Here is a 26,389-nt window from a genome sequence, read left to right on the forward strand (position 1 = left end):
TCTGATACAACAAATACTCTATTTTTGCAATGTTTTGACATATCGTGGTAATGTGTAATTCTCGTTCATATTTCAACCTTATTATTATAGTTTTTGGATTGTATTCCTGTACAGATATATATGGGAACAATTATTTCAAAGTAACAATTTATTCCGGTAGTATTTTGACTCTTTTCTTATAAAATGACAACTTAAAAAAGAGTTTAAACGAAGTGTAATATTACCAGAAATTAATTTCTGCAATGTTTTTCAATTTAGTCGAAATACGCAATTCTTTTTCAAGTTGCAACTTTATTCTCATACTCTTAAGATCGTATTCTTGTAAAATAAAATATAAAATATATATTTTCAAATTAAAGTAACACTATTTCGGTAATATTTTTACTCTTTTCTCATAAAATGACAATCTTATTTATTTAAAAAAATAATGATAATACCTTATTTTTCGGACTATAAGTCGCAGTTTTTTTCATAGTTTGAAATATCGACTTATACTCAGGAGCGACTTACGTGTGAAATTATTAGCACATTACCGTAAAATATCAAATAATATTATTTAGCTCATTCACGTAAGAGACTAGACGTATAAGATTTCATGGGATTTAGCGATTAGGAGTGACAGATTGTTTGGTAAACGTATAGCATGTTCTATATGTTATAGTTATTTGAATGACTCTTACCATAATATGTTACGTTAACATACCAGTTGGTTATTTATGCCTCATATAATGTACACTTATTCAGCCCGTTGTTCACTATTCTTTATTTATTTTAAATTGCCTTTCAAATGTCTATTCTTGGTGTTGGGTTTTATCAAATAAATTTCCCCAAAAAATGCGACTTATACTCCAGTGCGACTTATATTCATATTTTTTCCTTCTTTATTATGCATTTTCGGCAGGAGCGACTTATACTCCGAAAAATACGGTAATAAGAAGAGTTTAAACTAATTGTGATATTACCAATACTTTTTTAATTAAATAAAATCAAACATTTTATATCATATTTTGGCTCTTTTCTTATAAAATGACAACTTTATCCAATTAAAGAAAGAGTTCTTCTATTATGTCAATCTTTAGCTCAATAAAATGACGTGTTTTATTTCTTCCTAAAACTGCTTGTTTTATATATTTTTTTCCAACATACGTTTTTTATAGCACTGTTTATGTAGTTATTTATATCTTAGTTACTACTTTGTTTAGTCACAAGTTTATTTGCAAGCTGTGTGGCTCATCATCAAATTGATTACAGCAACCTTACGTCTGTTTAGGTCCCCTACAGATTGCACGCGGTGCTGGTGCACGAGGGCCAGGCCTCAGCGGGACATTATTGGGCGTACATTTACGACCACGCCAACCAGCGCTGGTTGAAGTACAACGACATCAGCATCACAGAGTCCTCGTGGGAGGAGCTTGAGCAAGACTCTTTCGGCGGGATGACCAACGCCAGCGCCTACTGCCTGATGTACATCGACGACAGGCTCCCCCACCTCATCACAGGTACCGTACCCCTCTCTACGTGCGGAGTGTGTTCTTTCTAACGCGACCTGACATCCATCCCAGAAGACACAGATGACGAGACGGGCCAGGCGCTGCATGGCATAGACCTGCTGCCGCCCGTCCTAAGACGCTACGTGCACCAAGACAACCGTTGGTTCCAGCAGGAGATCAGCGAGTGGGAGGAGCAGCTGTGTCAGGCGGCCGCGCCGCAGGGGGAGTCCACGCTGAGTCCCGCCGAGCCCCCAAAAGCCAGCGCTGACGACACTCAGCAGTCTGCACCCGTCGAGCCGGCACCACAGTCGGGACCTCAGACTGACGAACCTGCTCAGGGAACTGCTTCGGAGCCACAACCAGAGGCGCAGACGGATGAGGAGCCGGCAGGACCACCGGAAGGTCTGTCGTGATGTAAAGATATCCAAACAAGAAATTGGTAGACAACAACTTTTTGTTTCTATCTCTTAAAAAAGGACCACAGGTAACGCCTCCCCTACAGTCAGACTGCCATGATAGTGAGCTCACCACCAGCAACACTCAGAGTCCCAGCCAGGGTTCCACCAGCACCACTACCACTACCAGCACCAGCACTGCCACTGAGAAGGAGCCTCCCAGTCAGGTGGGTTAAGTCTGTCAAAGCACTTCTTCTGCCACCCTATTTCTCATATACAGGTAAAAGCCAGTAAATTAGAATATTTTGAAAAACTTGATTTATTTCAGTAATTGCATTCAAAAGGTGTAACTTGTACATTATATTTATTCATTGCACACAGACTGATGCATTCAAATGTTTATTTCATTTAATTTTGATGATTTGAAGTGGCAACAAATGAAAATCCAAAATTCCGTGTGTCACAAAATTAGAATATTACTTAAAGCTAATACAAAAAAAGGGATTTTTAGAAATGTTGGCCAACTGAAAAGTATGAAAATGAAAAATATGAGCATGTACAATACTCAATACTTGGTTGGAGCTCCTTTTGCCTCAATTACTGCGTTAATGCGGCGTGGCATGGAGTCGATGAGTTTCTGGCACTGCTCAGGTGTTATGAGAGCCCAGGTTGCTCTGATAGTGGCCTTCAACTCTTCTGCGTTTTTGGGTCTGGCATTCTGCATCTTCCTTTTCACAATACCCCACAGATTTTCTATGGGGCTAAGGTCAGGGGAGTTGGCGGGCCAATTTAGAACAGAAATACCATGGTCCGTAAACCAGGCACGGGTAGATTTTGCGCTGTGTGCAGACGCCAAGTCCTGTTGGAACTTGAAATCTCCATCTCCATAGAGCAGGTCAGCAGCAGGAAGCATGAAGTGCTCTAAAACTTGCTGGTAGACGGCTGCGTTGACCCTGGATCTCAGGAAACAGAGTGGACCGACACCAGCTGGACTGCTGCTGAGTGGTCCAAAGTCATGTTTTCTGACGAAAGCAAATTTTGCATTTCCTTTGGAAATCGAGGTCCCAGAGTCTGGAGGAAGACAGGAGAGGCACAGGATCCACGTTGCCTGAAGTCTAGTGTAAAGTTTCCACCATCAGTGATGGTTTGGGGTGCCATGTCATCTGCTGGTGTCGGTCCACTCTGTTTCCTGACATCCAGGGTCAACGCAGCCGTCTACCAGCAAGTTTTAGAGCACTTCATGCTTCCTGCTGCTGACCTGCTCTATGGAGATGGAGATTTCAAGTTCCAACAGGACTTGGCGCCTGCACACAGCGCAAAATCTACCCGTGCCTGGTTTACGGACCATGGTATTTCTCTTCTAAATTGGCCCGCCAACTCCCCTGACCTTAGCCCCATAGAAAATCTGTGGGGTATTGTGAAAAGGAAGATGCAGAATGCCAGACCCAAAAACGCAGAAGAGTTGAAGGCCACTATCAGAGCAACCTGGGCTCTCATAACACCTGAGCAGTGCCAGAAACTCATCGACTCCATGCCACGCCGCATTAACGCAGTAATTGAGGCAAAAGGAGCTCCAACCAAGTATTGAGTATTGTACATGCTCATATTTTTCATTTTCATACTTTTCAGTTGGCCAACATTTCTAAAAATCCCTTTTTTGTATTAGCCTTAAGTAATATTCTAATTTTGTGACACACGGAATTTTGGATTTTCATTTGTTGCCACTTCAAATCATCAAAATTAAATGAAATAAACATTTGAATGCATCAGTCTGTGTGCAATGAATAAATATAATGTACAAGTTACACCTTTTGAATGCAATTACTGAAATAAATCAAGTTTTTCAAAATATTCTAATTTACTGGCTTTTACCTGTATATGAGTTGCAGATTCTAGGATAGTAAGTGTGTGCATGTGGGTCAAGGATTCCCCACTTAGCGTAGCGTTGAAGATCTGTGCTCGGCACTGTAATGCAATTTAAATCTATTGATGAGAAGATCACGCACAAGTACTGCTACTGCATGGTTAGCAGCGGTCAAGTATTAGTCTTCTCTCTATTAGTAACAAATATGTCCATGTTTAAAGTGCTGCCGCCTTATCCAGAATGATAAGAGGAATATTTCACGGCATCCAAGAAGGAAAATGTGCATTTGACACATGCTGCTTTGTCTGCTGCTGGAATAGACACCAGGCCTGTGCTGAATTCTAAATTCAATTTCTCCTCATTTCCAATTCAATTCTGTGAATTTGAATTGAATCTGAATTGTGGTCGCAAACAGGAAGCAGATTTGCAATTCAAGTTTGAATTACCAGAAGTCAAATTTGATATGAATTTGAAGTCATTTTGAATTGTGGCTGCAAACAGAAAGTAGAATTGCAATTCAAGTTAAAATTAAAAGAAGTCATATTGATTTGAGTTTGAAGTAATTTTTAATTACGGCAGCAAACAGGAAGTAGAATTGCGATTCAAGTTCAAATTAAAATAAGTTAAATTTGATATGAATTTGAATTGCAGCTGTTAACAGGAAGTACAATTGCAATTCAAAATTCCTATTAATAGAAGTCAAATTTGAATTGAATTTAAATTGAATTAGAATTGTGGCTGCAAACAGGAAGTAGAATTGCAATTCAAATTCCAATGAAAAGAATAATGGAAATTTGATTTGAATTTGAAGTGAATTCGAATTGTGGCTGCAAACAGGAAATACAATTGCAATTTAAATTACAATTAATAGATGTCAAATTTGAATTGAATTTAAATTGAATTTGAATTGTGGCTGCAAACAGGAAGTAGAATTGCAATTCAAGTTAGAATTAAAAGAAGTCCAAATTGATTTGAGTTTGAAGTCATTTTTAATTACGGCAGCAAACAGGAAGTGGAATTGCTATTCAAGTTCAAATTAAAAGAAGTTAAATTTGATATGAATTTGAAATTAATTTGAATTGCAGCTGTTAACAGGAAGTACAATTGCAATTCAAATTTCCTATTAATAGAAGTCAAATTTGAATTGAATTTAAATTGAATTAGAATTGTGGCTGCAAACAGGAAGTAGAATTGCAATTCAAATTCCAATTAAAAGAATGATGGAAATTTGATTTGAATTTGAAGTGAATTCGAATTGTGGCTGCAAACAGGAAATACAATTGCAATTTAAATTACAATTAATAGATGTCAAATTTGAATTGAATTTAAATTGAATTTGAATTGTGGCTGCAAACAGGAAGTAGAATTGCAATTCAAATTCCAATTAAAAGAGGTCAAATTTGATTTGAATTTGAAGTGAATTTGAATTGCGGTGCAAACAGGAATAACAAGTTGCAATTCAAGTTAAAATTAAATGAAGTCAAATTTGATTTGAATTTGAAGTTAATTTGAATTGCAGCTGCTAACAGGGAGTACAACTGCAATTCAAATTCAATTAATAGAAGTTACATTTGAATTGAATATACATTTAATTTAAATTGTGGCCCGAAACGGGAGGCATAATAGTAATTCAAATTCGAATTAATAGAAGTCAGTTTTGATTTGAATTTGGATTGAATTTTATTTGCGTCTGCAAACAGAAAGTAGAATTACAATTATAAGTCAAATTTGATAAAAAATGTAAGTGAATTTGGATTGCGGGTGCAAACAGAGAGTATATTTGCAATTCAAATTCCTATTAATAGAATATACATTTGAATTAAATTTAAATTGAGTTTGAATTGCGACCGCAAACAGGATGTATAATTGTAATTCAAATTCGAAATAAAATATGTCAGTTTTGATTTGAATTTGAAGTGAATCTGAAGTAGAATTGCAATTCACATTCCAATTAATAGAAGTCAATTTTGATTTGAATTTGAATTGAGTCCGCAAACAGAAAGTAGAATTGCAATTCCAATTCCAAATAGTATAAGTCAAATACAATTAGAATTTGAAGTGAATTTTAATTGCCGCTGCAAATAGAAAGTAAAAATGCAATTCAAATTCCAATTAAAAGAGATCGAATTTGAATTGAATATGAATTGTGGCCACAAACAAAGTAGGATTGCAATTTAAATTTGAATTACCGGTAAAAGAAATACAATTTTATTTGAATTTAATTAGAGATGTGGCTGCAAACAGGAAGTAAAATTGCAATTCAAATTAAAAGAAGTAAATTTAAAATTACAATTGATAATTTTGCTATATTCCAGAATTGTGCTTCAAAGTAAATTCCATACATGACATATTTCACTGAAATATACACATTATATTTTAATAACAAAACATTTCTTCATTTTATTGATGTAATTATTTATTTGATTCGATTATTATTTAAATTAAGAATGAAAGAGATCATTTAATTTGATGTGTTATAACTTTTTAATTACAAAAAATGGTGGAAAGACACCTAATTTCCCAGAATGCTTCAGCTTTACCCAAGCGTTCATAATGGTTGCCGAGCCGTTACAGGACGTGCGATTGAAAGCCTTCATTGACAAATTTGATGCTCAAATTTCTGGGAAAAAAAGTTCTAAAGTTTGTGACAACGGCAACACGGACAACTCCTGCAATTTTGTGTCATTTGCTCATTTTTAAATGAAATTAATATTACAAATGTTCCAAAATGGAGGGGATTTGTGTGGTTATTTAGTATTTGCAGGGAATATTGACTCAACGGGCTGCAGTAGCAAAAGTCACTATGGAAGATGCTAAAGAGCAGCAAAATTAGCGTACAAAAAACCCCTGACGGAACAGACGATAGACTAAGGCTGAAACGACGCATCGACGTAGTCGACGTCATCGGTTACGTAAATACGTCGACGTCGTTTTTATGCTTCGACGCGTCGCATATTTACGTCACACTGCCGTCATGGCGGAGCGCAAAGCAGATGATGCGAGCGGTGCGAGCGAGGGAAAAAAAGCACGCCAAAAGTCGTCAAAAGTGTGGGAGTATTTCAATAAACAAATGTATATAATTCGGCATTATTTCGGCCAGTCGGCTTATAAAATCAGAGCCGATCAGTTTACGTTCGCGCGCAGGTATAACGCGGCGCGCTCCTGTCTCATCTGCTGGTGCGCGAGCCCGGTAATTAGACCGCTGTGTCAAATCAAGGAGTACAAAAGACGCCAGCGCAGAGTGGAAAAAGGTTTAGTTCATTACAGATAACCAAGAGTTGTGCCAAAAGTATGTAAGATTTAATATTTCTCTTCGTGGGTGTGGCGCACCTGTTGCGCTGGTGAGATGGGAGGGGGGGTTGTGTGCATGTAGCGTGCTTAGTCTGGAGGCTAAATACACACAGTGTGTTATGTAACTGTTGTTTAGTGTTGATATTCTTTGCTTAGTTTGATAAATGTTGGAGCAGTTTGCTTCATCAGGAGGGTGAAGTCGCTCAATTTAAAGTGTTGGATTTAACTGTGTTGGTGAGGGCGTAGAAAAAGGGGCATTTTTCTACCAGTAGACAGCGTTTAAGATTGAGTGTTTCACTGCTAAATTAATAATATATTTATATTGAATATGGATTTTAAATATGTATCTAAATAGGTGGTTAATTGGTTAGGTATTTATGTATTTGCATATTGGGTTTTCTGTTGCATTTATCTATTGTGTTTCTGGTGTTAAATGTATTTTATATGTATCTTGGTGCATTTATGTTGAGACAATTTATTTAAAATCTGTTTTAACTTAAAGGGAAAAGATGTGTCCATTTTCTTGCACTTGTTTAATGGTTAAGAGTTTGATAGCTAATTAATAGTTGTAAATTATGGGATTGATAATTGATTGATTTTTTACAGCATGTTAATCTTGTGGTGTTTTGTCCTTAAAGGTTTTTCTCCTACTAAAGAAGCTAAAGGCTACTAAAGGCTACTAAAGACAGCTAATGACAGCTAAAGAAACTAAAGTCTATTAACACTGCTAAAGACTGCTAAAAAGACTAAAGAAGAAAAAAGAAGCTGTTTCTTGGTTGGAAAAACTGTTGCAAACTAAAGGAAAATAAAAGGAAAAAGTAACTACGGTCTGGTCTTTTGAGTGAAATCCAGAAGCCACATTCAGCATTGGTACATCCCTTCAAGTGTGGGATAAGCACAGCGAAAAAAGCAAAACACTTGACAGTTGTTGTATGCACACTGTGTCGAGCGGAAATGGCCTATCATAGCAGCACAACGGCTATGAAGGAACATTTGAAAAGAAAACACCCGACAGCGTTCTTGCCATCACCATCAACTAGTCAATCGTCCGTGTGAGTATACATTGTCATCATTACACAAAATCATGAATGTGTCATTTGTATCTGCGTTGTAAATTCATAAACTAAAACACTGTTTCGCTCTGAGAGGCGCGTTTGGCATGCCTGTTCAGTGTTTACAAAGACGCGCTCCTCTTTAACGCTAACGTTAATTAGTTGTGCAAATACCTTTTACAACATTAACAGTTACATATACTATGTACAAACCAACAATTAACTTTCACTTTAATCATACTATCATTGTTGTGTTATTAAGCAAAATAAGCAATACTTTTTACTTTTGTTGAAATGTTTACACTGTTACAGAATATTTCGTTTTGCACTTTTTTGTATTGGATGTTTATCTTTATTTTTGCACATTTTAAAGCAAAATAAGCAATACTTTTACTTTAGAAATGCTTCTACTATTGCAGAATATTAAGATTTGCACTGGATGTTTACTTTTATATTTGCACATTAAAAAGCAAATAAGCTACTTTTAATTTTGTTAAATGTTAAAAGTTTTAAATGTTTACATTGTTACAGAATATTTTGTCATGTTGTTGTCAATGTTGACTGAGTGGCCATACTTTTTTTTTTTGTATATAAAAGTCATGCCTTTTGAAAAAACTGGCCAACATTTATTTTTTCATCTTCATTTTAAATAAAAAAAATAATCGGTAAAAGGAAAAATAATCTATAGATTAATCTAAAAAATAATCTATAGATTAACCGATTAATCGAAAAAATAATCTATAGATTAATCGATAGAAAAATAATCGTTAGCTGCAGCCTTACGATAGACATAAAGTATTAAGCATGATTTCACCACAAATCTTCTATCGTAAAATAGCACACATAACACAAAAATAACTTCATTAATGGGGATAAATGTTTGTACATAAAAACATGATAATTACGTGCAACATCAGACACGCTTAAATAAGAATTAATTATGTTTAATCGAGATTAGTTAAGAGTAATTCACAACAACCCACACCATTTTAATGGTTTGACACCATTAAATTATATGTGATATCTCTTTCTATCAGACTCTTTGCCCTGAAGTTGAGCTCAGTAGCAACCAAGAGCCACCCGACCTGTCGCTGAAGAAAGAGGAAGCAGAGGAGCAAAATGGAGAAGCAGAAAAAGAAGAAGCTCAGGAGGCCTCTTCGGCGGAACCTCCTCAGCGTGAAGCAGATGGTAAACGCGAGGACCCGCAGGAGGAGGAGGATCGGGTGCCTGCAAGACGGCGGCAGGCGGAGAACGAAGTCTCTGAGGTGGAGATCCCCAATGTGGGAAGAATCATGGTGAGGGCCGACGCTGACGGTTACAATGAAGAGGTGAGTCCCGCGCTTTTGTAATTGATACTACACATCCTTAGAGACAGTCACTACGTTTCAATGCACTATATCAGTCTGATTTCTCAAATAGTTAGTTTTTTTGTATTTTCACACCAGCATGTGAAGTCCAAGTGTACATACTCTCTAATGCGACTATTGGTCATACCGCCGTATGCCTCCCGTACACTGGGGGGCGCTTATTTCATTTTAGCACGGATAAATGTATTGCTTTTCCCGGTGACCTATGACAGGGGTCGGCAACCCAAAATGTTGAAAGAGCCATGTTGGACCAAAAATACAAAAACAAATCTGTCTGGAGCCGCAAAAAATTAAAAGCCATATTACATACAGATAGTGTGTCATGAGATATACATTGAATTAAGAGGACTTAAAGGAAACTAAATGACCTCAAATATAGTTACAAATGAGGCATAATGATGCAATATGTACATATAGCCAGAGGTGGGACCAAGTCATTGTTTTGCAAGTCACAAGTAAGTCTCAAGTCTTTGCCCTCAAGTCCGAGTCAAGTCCCGAGTCAAGACAGGCAAGCCCCGAGTCAAGTCCAAAGTCAAGACTGGAAAGTCTCAAGTCAAGTCCTAAGTCCTGCATTTTGAGTTTCGAGTTCTTTCAAGTCCTTTTAACCACAGACTAATATATTAACACAGATTGTGTATGCTTTTCAAACGCTGTATTTATTTATTAAAACAAGTGCATTTTAAATTGCAGGAAAGAAAATTGTGCTGACATTGCACTTTATAATAGCACTATTAACCAGTCATTTTAAACATTAACTCATTCCTTTACAGAACAAACACATTGAAAAATAAAGTGCAAATGTACTTATTTGTACAAAAGTGTTAACATTGAAAAAACATGACATATATGTGAACATAACAAAAAAGTTGTACTTTTTATATGTCAGGGCCCTATGCTGCATTGCATTTGCAAAAGACCAAATTAGCCAAGAGTCTGTCAGTCATTTGTGCACGATGGGGGCGTAGTATGATGCCACCATGGCTGAAAACTCGCTCCGCTGGAGCACTGGAGGCAGGCACTGCCAAGACTCTCATGGCCACTCGGAACAGTGAAGGAAGAGTCTTCATGTTCAATGCCCAGAACAAAAGGGGGGAGAGAGTTGTTTTGGGTTGGTGCACTACTTGTGAGTGTATCTTGTGTTTTTTATGTTGATTTAATTAAAAAAAGAAAAAAGAAAAAAAAAAAGTCTTGTGCGGCCCGATACCAATCGATCCACGGACCAGTACCGGGCCACGGCCCGGTGGTTGGGGACCACTGAGGTAAACAACCAACAGTATGTCAGAAAGCTAGCTAAAACGGTACACATATTCATAATATAGTATACATTTTAACTGACCTTTATTTTACTATTTTTGTCTTTTTTTAGGTGGCTAAAATACACGGTGCTGCTGACCGCCGTCTAACGTTACGTGTGATATGTTGACTAACGTAACCCTGCTTAAAAAAAATCACTGAACAAAAAGTATGAATAAGGTAGTGAACTGCAACAGATTCCCGTGTTTGCAATAACGTTATAACGTTAGCAGTGAGTTTACAGCCTCACTGATTTAACTACACAGCAAATAAAAGTCACGTTACTTAGCCAATAAACGTTATCTTACATTCAAAACTTACCGTTCTTTGTGCAACTTCAAATGCCGGACAAAGTTGGAAGTTGTTGCCTCTCCATCAGTAATTTTCGAACCGCATGTGTTGCATACTGCAAACCGTTTTGTGTTGACCACCTCGTAATTTTTATACCCAAACAAAATTATTTTAGGTATCATTTTTTGTTCACTGGCGTGTGGTTTGGACATGTCTTCTTCGTTGGTTGTCCTGCAATTTGATTGGATGAATGCTGTGTGATGAAAACAAAATAGATCTAATTTGATTGGCTGTTGTACTGAGACCACACCAGCTGACACACGCAACGCTGATAGACAAGTACACAATGAAAAATACGGAGCGCTCCCGAATAACTTTTTCATCTTTGGGTTTTGGGGAAAGTAGCAAGTCATGTCAAGTCATGTCAATTCAAAAGGCTCAAGTCCAAGTGAAGTCACAAGTCATTGATGTTAAAGTCTAAGTCGAGTTGCAAGTCTTTTTACATTTTGTCAAGTCGAGTCTAAAGTCATCAAATTCATGACTCGAGTCTGACTCGAGTCCAAGTCATGTGACTCGAGTCCACACCTCTGCATATAGCTACCCTAAATAGCATGTTAGCATCAATTAGCTTGCAGTCATGCAGTGACCAAATATGTCTGATTAGCACTCCACACAAGTCAATAACATCAACAAAACTCACCTTTCATGCACAACCTTAAAAGTTTTGTGGACAAAATGAGACAGAAAAAGAAGTGGCATAAAACACGTCCTAAAAAGTCGGAGAAAGTTATACATGTAAACAGACTACGGTGAGTTCAAGGACCGCCATAATTAGTAGGACAAAACGGCACTCATCAAATACTCGAATCAGTGAAGCATGTTTAATATAAACAGTGTGCTTTATAACAATTAGGGAAGTTTGTGTCATGTTTGTCCTCCTACAGAAACCATATTAAAACAAAAAATATATTTTTCCCCCTCATCTTTTTTCCATTTTTCATACATTTTTGAAAAAGCTCCAGAGAGCCACTAGGGCGGCGCTAAAGAGCCGCATGCGGCTCTAGAGCCGCGGGTTGCCGACCCTTGACCTATGATGTCACACCAGGCATCTGCGGCTCCTTACAAGTCAACGGCCTAGCTCTGTAGTACCTGATGTCCGCTGTATTATTGGCACAGATTACAATTATTATGTGTTTAATGACTATGATGATGTTAAATAGCAGACAGTATCAAGAAATGATCTTAGATTACGCTACCAACATGACGCTACTACCAAAAATGTATCGGATTGGATGCAGGTACAAAGCAAAGAAAGACCGGCGGGATAGAGTGCTTTCAAATGAATTTCTGGACGGCGAATCATGGAAACAAAACTTTTGAATGTCACAGAGTTCATTCATAAGGTTCTGTGGATTAATGTAAGCAGTTTTAAATCCGGAGGAATCTGTACAAGCTTTCTGAGTTATTGCAGGGGCCTTTTTTAACTTTAGCGGTGCTCTACTGTCTATGTCGTTGCAGGGGGCATCGTTGAAGTTGTTAGTGAGGTTATCAATAGAGCCCACATAATTTGGGAATGGTACCATTACGGAAGGCAGTAGGCCATCAAGAGTCGTAGTTGTGACAGCATTAATGTTGTGGCGGCTAAAGCATTGGTCATTAGTAGCTTGTAGACAATGAGTCAGAACTTCAATTTTATAAGGTAATGATCGGACATTACTTTAGTGTATGGGAGTACCATAACTTTGGAGGTGGTGACACCCTGGTCTATCGTATTACCGTTGCGATGCATGGGTTCATTTATTATTTGTGTAAGACCACAGCTATCAATTATAGTCTGGAGCGCCACACACAGAGGGTCTGACGGCGGGTATTCATATGGACATTAAAATCCCCCATTATAATTATATTATCTGCATGCGTCACTAGATCAGCGACAAACTGAAAATTCACTGATAAAGTCCAAATAGGGCACAGGGGGACGATAGGTAATAGCCAGATAGAGAGGTAGCAATGTGACAGACCTCATAGTAACCTGGTTTTCAATCACATAATACAGGTGTGTTAGTCCGACTTTTCAAAAACCGAACACTGTCGGATTAAGGGGTTTTCATGGGTTGTAGAATGCTTATATAGAGCCGAACTATATGAGACATTGGACTAATTTAGTGCATGGACACGTACTGAGTGGATCCTTGATTTACGATGCTAATTGGTTCTTGAACATCGTCCATAAATCCAAAAGTTTGTGTAGTGAAGCAGAATTCCCAATAAGAATCAATGTAAACATGAATAAATGGTTCTAGCCTAGACAAAAGTTCATATTTTAGAGAAAAAGCACACTTTGAAGACACTATAAAGTGTATATATACTGTACAAACATAATAAGGGGGTGAAGGATCAACAATCTCTTTATTATCTAATAGGGCTGCAACTAAGAACTGTTTTGATAGTCGACTAGTAAATGACTATCTTAACGATTAGTCATCTAGTCCAGTGTTTTTCAACCTTTTTTGAGCGAAGGCACATTTTTTGAGTTGAAAAAATCCGGAGGCACACCACCAGCAGAAATCATAAATTCAGTTGACAGTAAAAAGTCGTTGTCGCAATTGTTGAATATGACTTTAAACCATAACCAAGCATGCATCACTATAGCTCTTGTCTCAAAGTAGGTGTACTGTCACCACCTGTCACATCACACTCTGACTTATTTGGACTTTTTTGCTGTTTTCCTGTGTGTAGTGTTTTAGTTCTTGTCTTGCGCTCCTATTTTGGTGGCTTTTTCTCTTTTTTTGGTATTTTCCTGTAGCAGTTTCATGTCTTCATTTTGAGCGATATTTCCCGCATCTACTTTGTTTTTGCAATCAAGACTATTTCAGTTGTTTTTATCCTTCTTTGTAGGGACATTGTTGATTGTCATGTCATGTTCGGATGTACTTTGTGGACGCCGTCTTTGCTCCACAGTAAGTCTTTGCTGTCGTCCAGCATTCTGTTTTTGTTTACTTTATAGCCAGTTCAGTTTTAGTTTCGTTCTGCATAGCCTTCCCTAAACTTAAATAAATAAATGATAAATGGGTTGTACTTGTATAGCGCTTTTCTACCTTCAAGGTACTCAAAGCGCTTTGACACTACTTCCACATTTACCCATTCACACACACATTCACACACTGATGGAGGGAGCTGCCATGCAAGGCGCTAACCAGCACCCATCAGGAGCAAGGGTGAAGTGTCTTGCTCAGGACACAACGGACATGACGAGGTTGGTACTAGGTGGGGATTGAACCAGGGACCCTCGGCTTGCGCACGGCCACTCTTCCACTGCGCCACGCCGTCCCTAGTTAAAAACTTTATAAAATAAAAAATTAAATTATTCTCCACATTTTAAATTTTACCCAGTAAAAAAACAACATAAAAATAAATTACTAGTTCTACTAATAAGTTTCTTTACAACTTAAATTTTTATTTTTTATGCAGTACAAAAATAATCAAAAAAATTAACAAGTTCTAAAAAAAATTTCTCCACATTTTTGAATCTGTTTTTACCCAGTAGAAAAAAAAAACTATATTTAAAGAATTCACTAGTTCTTCTATTATTCTCTACATTTTAAATCTCAGTCTTTACCCAGTACAAAAAAATTACATTAAAAACTCACGAGGCCTACCTTTAAATATTCTCCACATTTTAAATCTTTACCCAAGTCTTTACCCAAAAGAAAAAAACAGCTTAAAAAAAAGTAATAGTTCTTCTAATAACTTTTATCTACATTTTAAATATCATTATTTACCCAGTAGAAAATAAAAAAATTACTAGTTCTACTAATAAACATTCAACACATTTTAAATCTCATTCTTTACTCAGTAGAAAATAAATCACTAGTTAAACTACCCGTAATACCTTTTCTCCATATTTTAAATCCATTTTTATACAAAATAGAAAAAAAAAAGATTAAAAAAAATCACAATTTCTACTAATATTCTCCACATTTTAAATCTCACCCAGTAAAATAAAATAAAATAAAAATAAAGCACTAGTAATACTAATAAGTTTTCTTTATATCTTAAATTTAATTTTAGGCACTACAAAGAAATAATAAAAAAATAACCAGTTCTAATAAATATTCTTCACATTTTTGAATCTCAGTTTTTACCCAGTAGAGAAAAAAACTACATTTAAAGAATTCACTAGTTCTACTATTTTCTACATTTTAAATCTCAGTCTTTACCCAATAGAAAAAAAACTAATAAATATTTACCCAATAGAAAAAATATATAAAAGAAAACCACTAGTTTCACTAATATTCTCCACATTTTAAATCAGTCCTTACTTAGCAAAAAAAAACTAAATATAACATATCCAATAAATATTACAATATTTTATACATTTGATAAAATGTTTCCCCTACTTTCAACACTTGTTTTGACAACTTTTTGTTTTTAAGTTTGTTTGTTAAGTTTTAAATCAGTGACTTTTTTCTTTGACCTGCATTAAATATTTTAGCACATTTTCCACCTTTGCTCTTGATCATAGCTTGAACCGAAGGTAAAACTGACACACATCCATCCATCCATTTTCTACCGCTTGTCCCTCTCGGGGTCGCGGGGTGTGCTTGAGCCTATCCCAGCTGCACTGGGGCGGAAGGCGGGGTACACTTCAATGCCTTTTCTTAAGGGCACTTACCTTTTCTTTATTTTTGGTTTACGCATAAGACACCTTTTTACCTTCACACTGCCTCCCGCTGGTTCCGACATTTACAAAGCAATTAGCTACCGGCTGCCACCTACTGATATGGAAGAGTATTACACGGTTAAGCTGCCGAGCTCTAGACAGCACAGACACTCAACAACAACACATTATTTGCAGACTATAATTACTGCTTTGCAAATAATATTTTTAACCCAAATAGGTGAAATCACATAATCTCCCACGGCACACCAGACTGTATCTCATGGCACACTAGTGTGCCACGGCACAGTGGTTGAAAAACACTGATCTAGTCGGATTATAACGCGTACACCTATTTAATGGCTCTAATTTTTCCATCGACTTTTGATGCAGCTAAAGTTATTTATGGCATGTGCTTACAAACAACAAAGATAACTGGTTTGGACTCATATTGAGTAACAAAATAGACAAAACTTGGTGATTAGCCAGCAAAGAAACACACGTTGAAGCACCAAAGAATGGCGACCGAGTAATGGACTGACGTCGACGTGACGTAGGAGGCCCCGCCTCTCTAAAATGGACGCGCCCAAAGGCTTCCATGAATTGATTAACGTGTACCCCGACTTAAACAAGTTGAAAAACTTATTCGGGTGTTACCATGTAGTGGTCAATTGTACGGAATATGTAATGTGCTGTGCAATCTGCTAATAAAAGTTTCAATCAATCAATCCAGTGAATGAAAGAATGAAATGTTCGTACACCAAGACATGATTCGCACACAGAGGCACATTTGAAACGATCTAAAGGATAGTAAATAGAAAAGTTCGCAAATATAGGGGTTTATAAATAGAGGTTCTACTCACTCAGAATCAGACATTTTTACACTAAAACAAATAAAAAGTCAGATTGGTCATTTGTCTCATAATTGACAGATGATGCTGACTCCGGCCATGCAGGGCATCATTCTGGCCATCGCAAAGGCCAGACAAACCTTCGACACCGAGGGTCCCGAGGCTGGTCTCATCAAGGTGGGTCTGTTCTGTTTGTCGGTAAAGGTGCCCAAAAACTGCTTCCTCTAACCCCCCCAACCCCACCCTCAGGCCTTCCATGAAGAATACTCCCGCTTGTACGAGCTCTCCCAGGAGGAGACGACGCCGCGGGAGGACGCTCGTCTGCAGCACGCTTTGGTTTACTTCTTCCAGAACAAGGCGCCCAAACGTGTCATCGAGAGGACGCTGCTGGAGCAGTTTACAGACCGCAACCTCAGCTTCGATGAAAGGTGATAGGGCTGGACAGTTATTGAATTTCGATTTTGTCACGATCATGAAAATATAATTGAAAGAAACTAACACGCTTGCAAATTCAGAGGTTTGGGATTTCACCATGGTTGCTATATTTTATTTGATACTACGCTACTTATATGCCTAAAAGGGGTGTAGCGGTTTTGCGGATGCCGCGGTATTTCTATTTCTGTATTTCTGGAAATACGAGTAAACTGAAAAAAAAATTAATCAGTCCAACAAAGTAATACACAATAATACAATAATAATAATATTGAGAGGACACACAAACATGACACAAAACAATCCAAAGTAGTCAAACAAAAATGAATAATATCAACAACAGTATCTATATTTACCAACATATTCCAACATAACAGTGATTAAAAATCCCTCTTTTACATTGTCATCACAGCCGTTCATAAAAAATACGATTTTTTTTTAAATTATCAATTAGAGATGTCGGCAGGCCGATATTATCGGCCGATAAATGCGTTAAAATGTGATATCGGAAATTATCGGTATCGTTTTTTTTTAATTATCGGTATCGTTTTATTTATTTATTTATTTATTAATTTTTTATTAAATCAACATAAAAAACACAAGATACACTTACAATTAGTGCACCAACCCCAAAAAAACTCCCTCCCCCATTTACACTCATTCACACTCATTCATACAAAAGGGTTGTTTCTTTCTGTTATTAATATTCTGGTTCCTACATTATATATCAATATATATTAATACAGTCTGCAAGGGATACAGTCTGTAAGCACACATGATTGTGCGTGGTGCTGGTCCACTAATAGTACTAACCTTTAACAGTTAATTTTACTAATTTTCATTAATTACTAGTTTCTATGTAACTTGTTTTTATATTGTTTTACTTTCTTTTTTATTCAAGAAAATGTTTTTAATTTATTTATCTTATTTTATAAAAAAATTTAAAAAGTATCTTATCTTCACCATACTTGGTTGTCCAAATTAGGCATAATAATGTGTTAATTCCACGACTGCATATATCGGTTGATATCGGTATCGGTTGATATCGGTAATTAAAGAGTTGGACAATATCGGAATATCGGATATTGGCAAAAAGCCATTATCGGACATCCCTATCATCAATATTGTCACAGTTGCTTACACTTGCTTCACATCGCATAAACTTGACCACACATTGTGTCCAATATTTACCACATATCATATTTTAGGTTCATTTAATAGTTAAAAAAATGTCAACAATGGATCCCATATTCCAATATATGACTCATTATTATCTAAACTAAATGCAGTTTTTAAAAAACGTATTCATGAATCCTCAACCCATCCATCCATTTTCCACCGCTTGCACCCTGGACAAGTCCCCCCCTCATAAACCGTCACCCAGTAAAGATATTTGAGAGCCAGCGAAGCCAAACATCAATTTAATTTATATTATTAAAAGTTAAATTGTTAGTTAACTTTTGTGAGAAACGGCATTTTCCCGACTGATATAAACATGTCCACTGTGGAGGACACTGCTTGTCAGAAAGTAAAAGTTGAAAGACACTAAAGTGAACATTGTTGTTTTTCACTGGATGTTTACATTGACACCTTAAAGACACTCAACTGTCAGTTTTTTTTAAATATTTGCTTTAAACAAATGGATTTTCCTGCACAAATATTTGCACTTCAAAATACATGTTTGTAGTAATAAATATGACTATAACATTTTAGCATTATGGTTGTTTTCTAAAGTAAGTGTGTTTACACTAAACATTCCTGACACTTCATTTTACACACTGTAACATTTTATGAGCCTTTTGTTTTGGACATACAGTACACCACAATAATATCGTACCGTGGCCTTAATACGGTGATAAGATCATACTGTGATTTTTTTTTAAACATGCTTTTGTTTCGTCAAATTATTATTATCATTATTTTTTATATTTGTTTGAGTTTTTTTCAATATATACAACCAACAGTGAAACAACAAACACATGTCAAATGTATTTTATGTCTCCTATGTCAGCAGAAATGTGCTGTATGCACATACACGGAAATCACTATGGTGCTCTCACAAACGATCCGAAATCACCAAAATCCTTAACTTTAACAACCATATTGCTGCATTATTAAGTATTTCTAAAAGTTAAATCCACCTGTAACAACATTGACAGAAAATGCACACGGGGGCATACTTAGAACGATCTAACAGTTTGCAAATAGAGGGGTTTGTAAATCCAGGTTCCACTGTAAAAGTTTTTTTTAAAAGTGCCTTACACAAGCATAATGCACTTCAAGGACTTATTGATACATTAAGAAATGTATTATGCTTTGACTTAAAATACAGTTCCAAATTGACCAAAGATGTATTCCACTAGGGCAGCACGGTGGGATGAGGGGTTAGTGCGTCTGCCTCACAATACGAAGGTCTTGAGTAGTCGTGAGTTCAATCCCGGGCTCGGGATCTTTCTGTGTGGAGTTTGCATGTTCTCCCCGTGACTGCGTGGGTTCCCTCCGGGTACTCCGGCTTCCTCCCACCTCCAAAAACATGCACCTGGGGATAAGTTGATTGGCAACACACAATTGGCCCTAGTGTGTGAATGTGAGTGTGAATGTTGTCTGTCTATCTGTGTTGGCCCTGCGATGAGGTGGCGACTTGTCCAGGGTGTACCCCGCCTTCCGCCCGATTGTAGCTGAAATAGGCTCCAGCGCCCCCGAAGGGAATAAGCGGTAGAAAATGGATGGATGGATGTATTCCACTAGTAAATGTGAGGATTTTTGCATTTTATAAAATGTTATTAATGACACTTAGAACACAAACTCTTTTGTGGTAAAAAAGGTGTAAAAGGTAAAAAAGTTCCCTTTTAAGAAATTAAAACAGAAAAACTGAATTAAAATGTTTTATTATGTTGCTATTGTTATTTTCATTTATTGATTTTACTGTTGTTTATTTGTTACTAATTCGTATCTATTTTTCTTTTAAATTACATTTAAAGTAGGTACTCATATAATACACCAGGGGTGCTCATTACGTCGATCGCGATCTACCGGTCGATCTCGGAGGGTGTGTCAGTCGATCACCAGCCAGGCATTAAAAAAATAGTCCTAAAAATGAGCGATCATAAATCTTCACTATGACGTCACTTTCGTCACTTGATTGACATTCACGGCACCCGAGGGTCTTCTGAGATGACGCTGGCTGCTGCCAGCTCATTAAAATTACCGACTGGAAGGCGAGAAACACTTTATTTCAACAGACTCTGGCGCCGTACCTGTCGTCAAAACTCCAAAGACCGACTGCACAGTTCCACAATAAAAGCTCTGCTTCATCCTGCCTGCGCTACCAAAATAAGAGTCTCAGAAAGCTGGCGTGCACAAGCTAGCAAGCTACGGAGTTTGCCGACAATGTATTTCTTGTAAAGTGTATACAAAGGAGTACGGAAGCTGGACAAATAAGATGCCAAAAACCAACCACTTTCATGTGGTATTGGACAGAAAGGAGGACTTTTTTTCTCCTCCATTCGAAAATGCGGACATTATCAGCACCACTGTCTGATTCCAATCAATGCAAGTCATCAGAATCAGGTAATACACCAACTTATATTCTTGTCTTCATGAAAGAAAGGAATCTATATGTGTTAAACATGCTTGTATTATCTTTAACCACCTTTAACTTATTAACAATATTAACTATATGTGTTAAACATGCTTGTATTATCTTTAAACACCTTTAACTTGTTAACAATATTAACTATATGTGTTAAACATGCTTGTATTATCTTTAAAAACCTTTAACTTGTTAACAATATTAACTATATGTGTTAAACATGCTTGTATTATCTTTAACCACCTTTAAGTTGTTAACAATATTAACTATATGTATTAAACATACTTGTATTATCATTAAACACCTTTAATGTATTAACAATATTAACTATATGTGTTAAACATGCTTGCATTATCATTAAACACCTTTAACTTGTTAACAAAAACATATATTTCATAAATAAGTAAATATAAATGATATATATGAATGAGGTAGATCCCCACGACTTGATCAATTGAAAAGTAGCTCGCCTGCAGAAAAAGTGTGAGCACCCCTGTAATACACAAATTAAAGAATAAATCCTGATATTAACCCTATTTCAGTATCAATCAAAACAATCGTAATCATTATTTTTGTCATAATCGTCCAGTTCTAATACAAGCCACGACGTATTATTTATTATTTGTGTTTACTTTATTTTAATGTCAATAAACCAACTATTTACATAAGGCACATGACGCCATCTAGTGGCTGCTGTGTTCACTTTACTGAGCTGCCTTTGCACACACGTGGGGTCTGAGCCGAGGATGTCGTTGTGGCTTGTGCAGCCCTTTGAGACACTTGTGATTTAGGACTGTATAACTAAACATTGATTGATTGATTGACACGATATACGTTTACTGTGATTGTAGTTTCTGCACTTAAACTGTACTATGTGCCTGTATCAAAACAACACAGGTTTAGTTCCCAGTGTTGCGGTCGTTGACTCCACTGTCATGTTAAAAAGCATCCTTTGCATTCCCGCAGGGCCATCAGTATTATGAGGGAAGCCCGAGCCAAGCTGCGCCTCATCAAGCCCGAGGACATGGACATGGACGAGTACTTGGTATACTAAGATTCATTTAAGGACGCTGGCGTGAAGGTGTTAACGTGGTCTAGCGTACACTGCTCTATATGCATCAAGTTTCTCGTGGGCTTGTTCGGTTATTCGGGGCAGTCGTTGGCATGGTCTGAATTCCAGTGAGCCCGCAGTGTAATTTGGTCTCTTGGGGGGGGTGAGGGGCAGTGAAGGCTGCAGTGTGACTGTGCCGGAGTTTGAAACTTTTTACAGAGCGTGGGAGCACCGTGGTATGTCAGAACACAAGTCGAGTTGGTTCTTGAATTGAGATGATTTGACGCACTTAACTCGGCATGCCTTTTAAAAAGGAAAACAGACCTTTAAGAAATATTGTCTGAATACGATATCATAGAATGTAGTACACACAACTATACAGTATACGGTATCTCCTTTGAGCGCTTTCTAGGTTAAAGGGGAACATTATCACAATTTCAGAAGGGTTAAAACCATTAAAAATCAGTTCCCAGTGGCTTATTTAATTTTTCGAAGTTTTTTTCAAAATTTTACCCATCACGCAATATCCCTAAAAAAGCTTCAAAGTGCCTGATTTTAACCATCGTTATATACACCCGTCCATTTTCCTGTGACGTCACACAGTGAAGCCAACACAAACAAACATGGCGGATAGAACAGCAAGCTATAGCGACATTAGCTCGGATTCAGACTCGGATTTCAGCGGCTTAAGCGATTCAACAGATTACGCATGTATTGAAACGGATGGTTGTAGTGTGGAGGCAGGTAGCGAAAACGAAATTGAAGAAGAAACTGAAGCTATTGAGCCATATCGGTTTGAACCGTATGCAAGCGAAACCGACGAAAACGACACAAGAGAAAGCGAGGACGAATTCGGCGATCGCCTTCTAACCAACGATTGGTATGTGTTTGTTTGGCATTAAAGGAAACTAACAACTATGAACTAGGTTTACAGCATATGAAATACATTTGGCAACAACATGCACTTTGAGAGTGCAGACAGCCCAGTTTTCACCAATTAATATATTCTGTAGACATACCCTCATCCGCTCTCTTTTCCTGAAAGCTGATCTGTCCAGTCCAGTTGGAAATGCATCTGCTTTGAGTGTCGCAGGATATCCACACATTCTTGCCATCTCTGTCGTAGCATAGCTTTCGTCGGTAAAGTGTGCGGAACAAACGTCCAATTTCTTGCCACTTTGGCATCTTTGGGCCACTGGTGCAACTTGAATCCGTCCCTGTTGGTGTTGTTACACCCTCCGAAAACACACCGACGAGGCATGATGTCTCCAAGGTACGGAAAACAGTCGAAAAAACGGAAAATAACAGAGCTGATTTGACTCTGTGTTTGTAATGTGTTTGAGAAAATGGCGGATTGCTTCCCGATGTGACGCCATGTTGTGACGTCATCGCTCCGAGAGCGAATACCGTATTTTCCGCACTATAAGCCGCCCCGGGTTATTAGCCGCACCTTCAATGAATGGCATATTTCAAAACTTTGTCCACCTATAAGCCGCCCCGGACTATAAGCTGCGCTAAAGGGAATGTCAAAAAAACAGTCAGATAGGTCAGTCAAACTTTAATAATATATTAAAAACCAGCGTTCTAACAACTCTGTCCCAAAATGTACGCAAATGTGCAATCACAAACATAGTAAAATTCAAAATAGTGCAGAGCAATAGCAACATAATGTTGCTCGAACGTTAATGTCACAACACACAAAATAAACATAGCGCTCACCTTCTGAAGTTATTCTTCATTCGTAAATCCTTCGAATTCTTCGTCTTCGGTGTCCGAATTGAAAAGTTGGGCAAATGTGGGATCCAAAATGGCCGGTTCCGTCTCGTCGAAGTCATCGGAGTCAGTGTCACTGTTGTCCAGCAGTTCTGTGAATCCTGCCTTCCGGAAAGCTCGGACCACAGTTGTGACCGAAATATCTGCCCAGGCATTTACGATCCACTGGCAAATGTTGGCGTATGTCGTCCGGCGCTGTCTGCCTGTCTTAGTGAAGGTGTGTTCGCCTTCGGTCATCCATTGTTCCCACGCCGTTCGCAGTCGTGATTTGAATGCCCTGTTGACACCAATATCCAGCGGTTGGAGTTCTTTGGTTAATCCACCCGGAATGACGGCGAGTGTTGTATTTGTGTGCTTCACTTGTTTTTTGACACCATCTGTGATGTGGGCGCGCATGGAGTCGTATATCAACATGGACGGAGCTGTGTGAAAAAAGCCACCCGGCCTCTTCGCGTAAACTTCCCTTAACCACTCGCTCATCTTTTCTTCATCCATCCATCCCTTCGAGTTAGCTTTTATGATGACACCGGCTGGAAAGGTCTCTTTTGGCAAGGTCTTCCTTTTGAATATCACCATGGGTGGAAGTTTCAGGCCATTAGCATGGCAAGCTAGAACCACAGTGAAGGATGACTTCTCATTCCCTGTGGTGCGAATATTCACCGTACGTGCTCCCGTTGTATCCACAGTATCCACAGTGCGGTTCACAGGAATATCAGTTGCTGTGAAATAGTAATCCGTGTGAGGATGGAGAGATTGCGTCTTTTCATGAACCGGATCCTTGTCGCTTAGTAGGAGCCATTTTGTGGTCTTTACAGATGTAAACAGGAAATGAAACGTACGATAATATCCGCGCGCTTTTTCTTCTTCTACGCGGGCGGGTGGTTGCTTACAGTAGAAGAAGAAGCGCTTCCTGTTCTATGGGGGCGGGTGCTTACCTTGGCGGTTGCTTGCGTAGAAGAAGAAGCGCTTCCTGTTCTACCGGGAAAAAAGATGGCGGCTGTTTACCGTAGTTACGAGACCGAAACTTTATGAAAATGAATCTTAATATTTATCCATATATAAAGCGCACCGGGTTAAAAGCCGCACTGTCAGCTTTTGAGTAAATTTGTGGTTTTTAGGTGCGGCTAATGGTGCGGAAAATACGGTAATAGAAAGGCGTTTAATTCGCCAAAATTCACCCATTTAGAGTTCGGAAATCGGTTAAAAAAATATATGGTCTTTTTTCTGCAACATCAAGGTATATATTGACGCTTACATAGGTCTGGTGATAATGTTCCCCTTTAAACACATCAGCAGCTTCTCCCCATTTTCATAGATAAATGTTCACCGGTTAGATTTAGTTTAAACGTCCTTTGCTAACGTTATCCAATCATTCTGCTTCAGCAAACTAGCAGTTCTACGCTCATACTGCTTCACAAAGTCGATTATGAGGCGGGTCATGTTTTTTTATGATTTCTTACTTTAATTTATTGAATATCTTATTTTCAGCGCTGTCCTTCACACTCACTTTCTTCCTGCTAATGCTTGAAAAAACAAAGTTATGTCCATCTCTAGCTATAAGCCAATGCTAGCGAGTAAGACCGGATGTATTTGGTCGGTTCTCACAAGCCCGAATGTTTGCTCACAAGTGGTAATCAGCAAATGATGCCTCAGTAAGTGTGTGGCACACTCACTAACTGTATTGACACTGCACTGTTACTGTAATATACAGTACAGGCCAAACGTTTGGACACACCTTCTCATTCAATGGGTTTTCTTTATTTTCATGACTATTGTAGATTGTCACTGAAGGCATCAAAACTATGAATGAACACATGTGGAGTTATGTACTTAACAAACAAAGGTGAAATAACTGAAAACATGTTTTATATCCTAGTTTTGTCAAAATAGCCACCCTTTGCTCTGATTACTGTTTTGCACACTCTTGGCATTCTCTTGATGAGCTTAAAGAGGTAGCATACTTGCCAACCCTCCCGGATTTTCCGGGAGACTCCCGAAATTCAGCGCCTCTCCCGAAAACCTCCCGGGACAAATTTTCTCCCGAAAATCTCCCGACATTCAGGCGGAGCTGGAGGCCACGCCCCCTCTAGCTCCATGCGGACCTGAGTCCGCTTTCCCACAATATAAAGAACGTCTACAGTAAAGCAGTCCGTCTGCCGTAAACAGCAATGTTGTGACACTCTTAAACAGGACAATACTGCCATCTAGTGCATTTGATGAAAGCACTTTTGTGCGTGCCACACAGCAATGCATCATCAGAGTTCAGCATGGTTAGAAAGATTGTGACAGAGAATAGAACAAGGATGGACAATTCAACCCTTAACTCAACAATGAGTAGATGAGTGTTATGTGTGTGTATATGTGTAAATAAATGAACACTGAAATTCAAGTATTTCTTTTATTTATATATATATATATATATATATATATATATATATATATAGCTAGAATTCACTGAAAGTCAATTATTTCTTATATATATATATCCATCCATCCATCCATCCATTTTCTACCGCTTATTCCCTTCGGGGTCGCGGGGATATATATATATATATATATATATATATATATATATATATATATATATATATATATATATATATATATATATATATATATATATATATATATAGCTAGAATTCACTGAAAGTCAATTATTTCTTATATATATAGATCCATCCATCCATCCATCCATTTTCTACCGCTTATTCCCTTCGGGGTCGCGGGGATATATATATATATATATATATATATATATATATATATATGTATGTGTGGGGAAAAAGAATCACAAGACTATTTCATCTCTACAGGCCTGTTTCATGAGGGGGGGTACCCTCAATCGTCAGGAGATTTTAATGGGAGCATTCGCATACCATGGTTTATATAGGGCACAGAGTGGGTGGGTACAGGCTGGCCTAGGGGCGTGGTGATTGGCTCATGTGTTACCTAGGAGGTGTTTCCGTCTATGGCGGCATGTTGTTACA

The 26,389-nt window shown here is 37.8% G+C and overlaps 1 protein-coding gene across 6 annotated transcripts in view; it reads left to right on the forward strand.

Moving 5' to 3' along the window:
* The window catches only part of usp28 (ubiquitin specific peptidase 28), a 78,876-nt gene that overhangs the window by 34,382 nt on the left and 18,105 nt on the right, over window positions 1-26,389 (forward strand). For 5 of the 6 annotated variants that reach the window (XM_061962809.2, XM_061962812.2, XM_061962807.2 and 2 more), the window contains exons 16-22: window positions 1,271-1,499; window positions 1,563-1,892; window positions 1,967-2,112; window positions 9,130-9,420; window positions 16,636-16,731; window positions 16,804-16,982; window positions 21,545-21,623. In XM_061962809.2, the coding sequence (XP_061818793.2) occupies window positions 1,271-1,499; window positions 1,563-1,892; window positions 1,967-2,112; window positions 9,130-9,420; window positions 16,636-16,731; window positions 16,804-16,982; window positions 21,545-21,623 (1,350 nt within the window). The remainder of the gene's footprint in view (window positions 1-1,270; window positions 1,500-1,562; window positions 1,893-1,966; window positions 2,113-9,129; window positions 9,421-16,635; window positions 16,732-16,803; window positions 16,983-21,544; window positions 21,624-26,389) is intronic. The other variant, XM_061962810.2, reaches the window with a different exon arrangement.

The sequence above is a fragment of the Nerophis lumbriciformis genome, linkage group LG09 (assembly GCF_033978685.3).
Source record: "Nerophis lumbriciformis linkage group LG09, RoL_Nlum_v2.1, whole genome shotgun sequence".
Lineage (NCBI taxonomy): Eukaryota > Metazoa > Chordata > Actinopteri > Syngnathiformes > Syngnathidae > Nerophis > Nerophis lumbriciformis.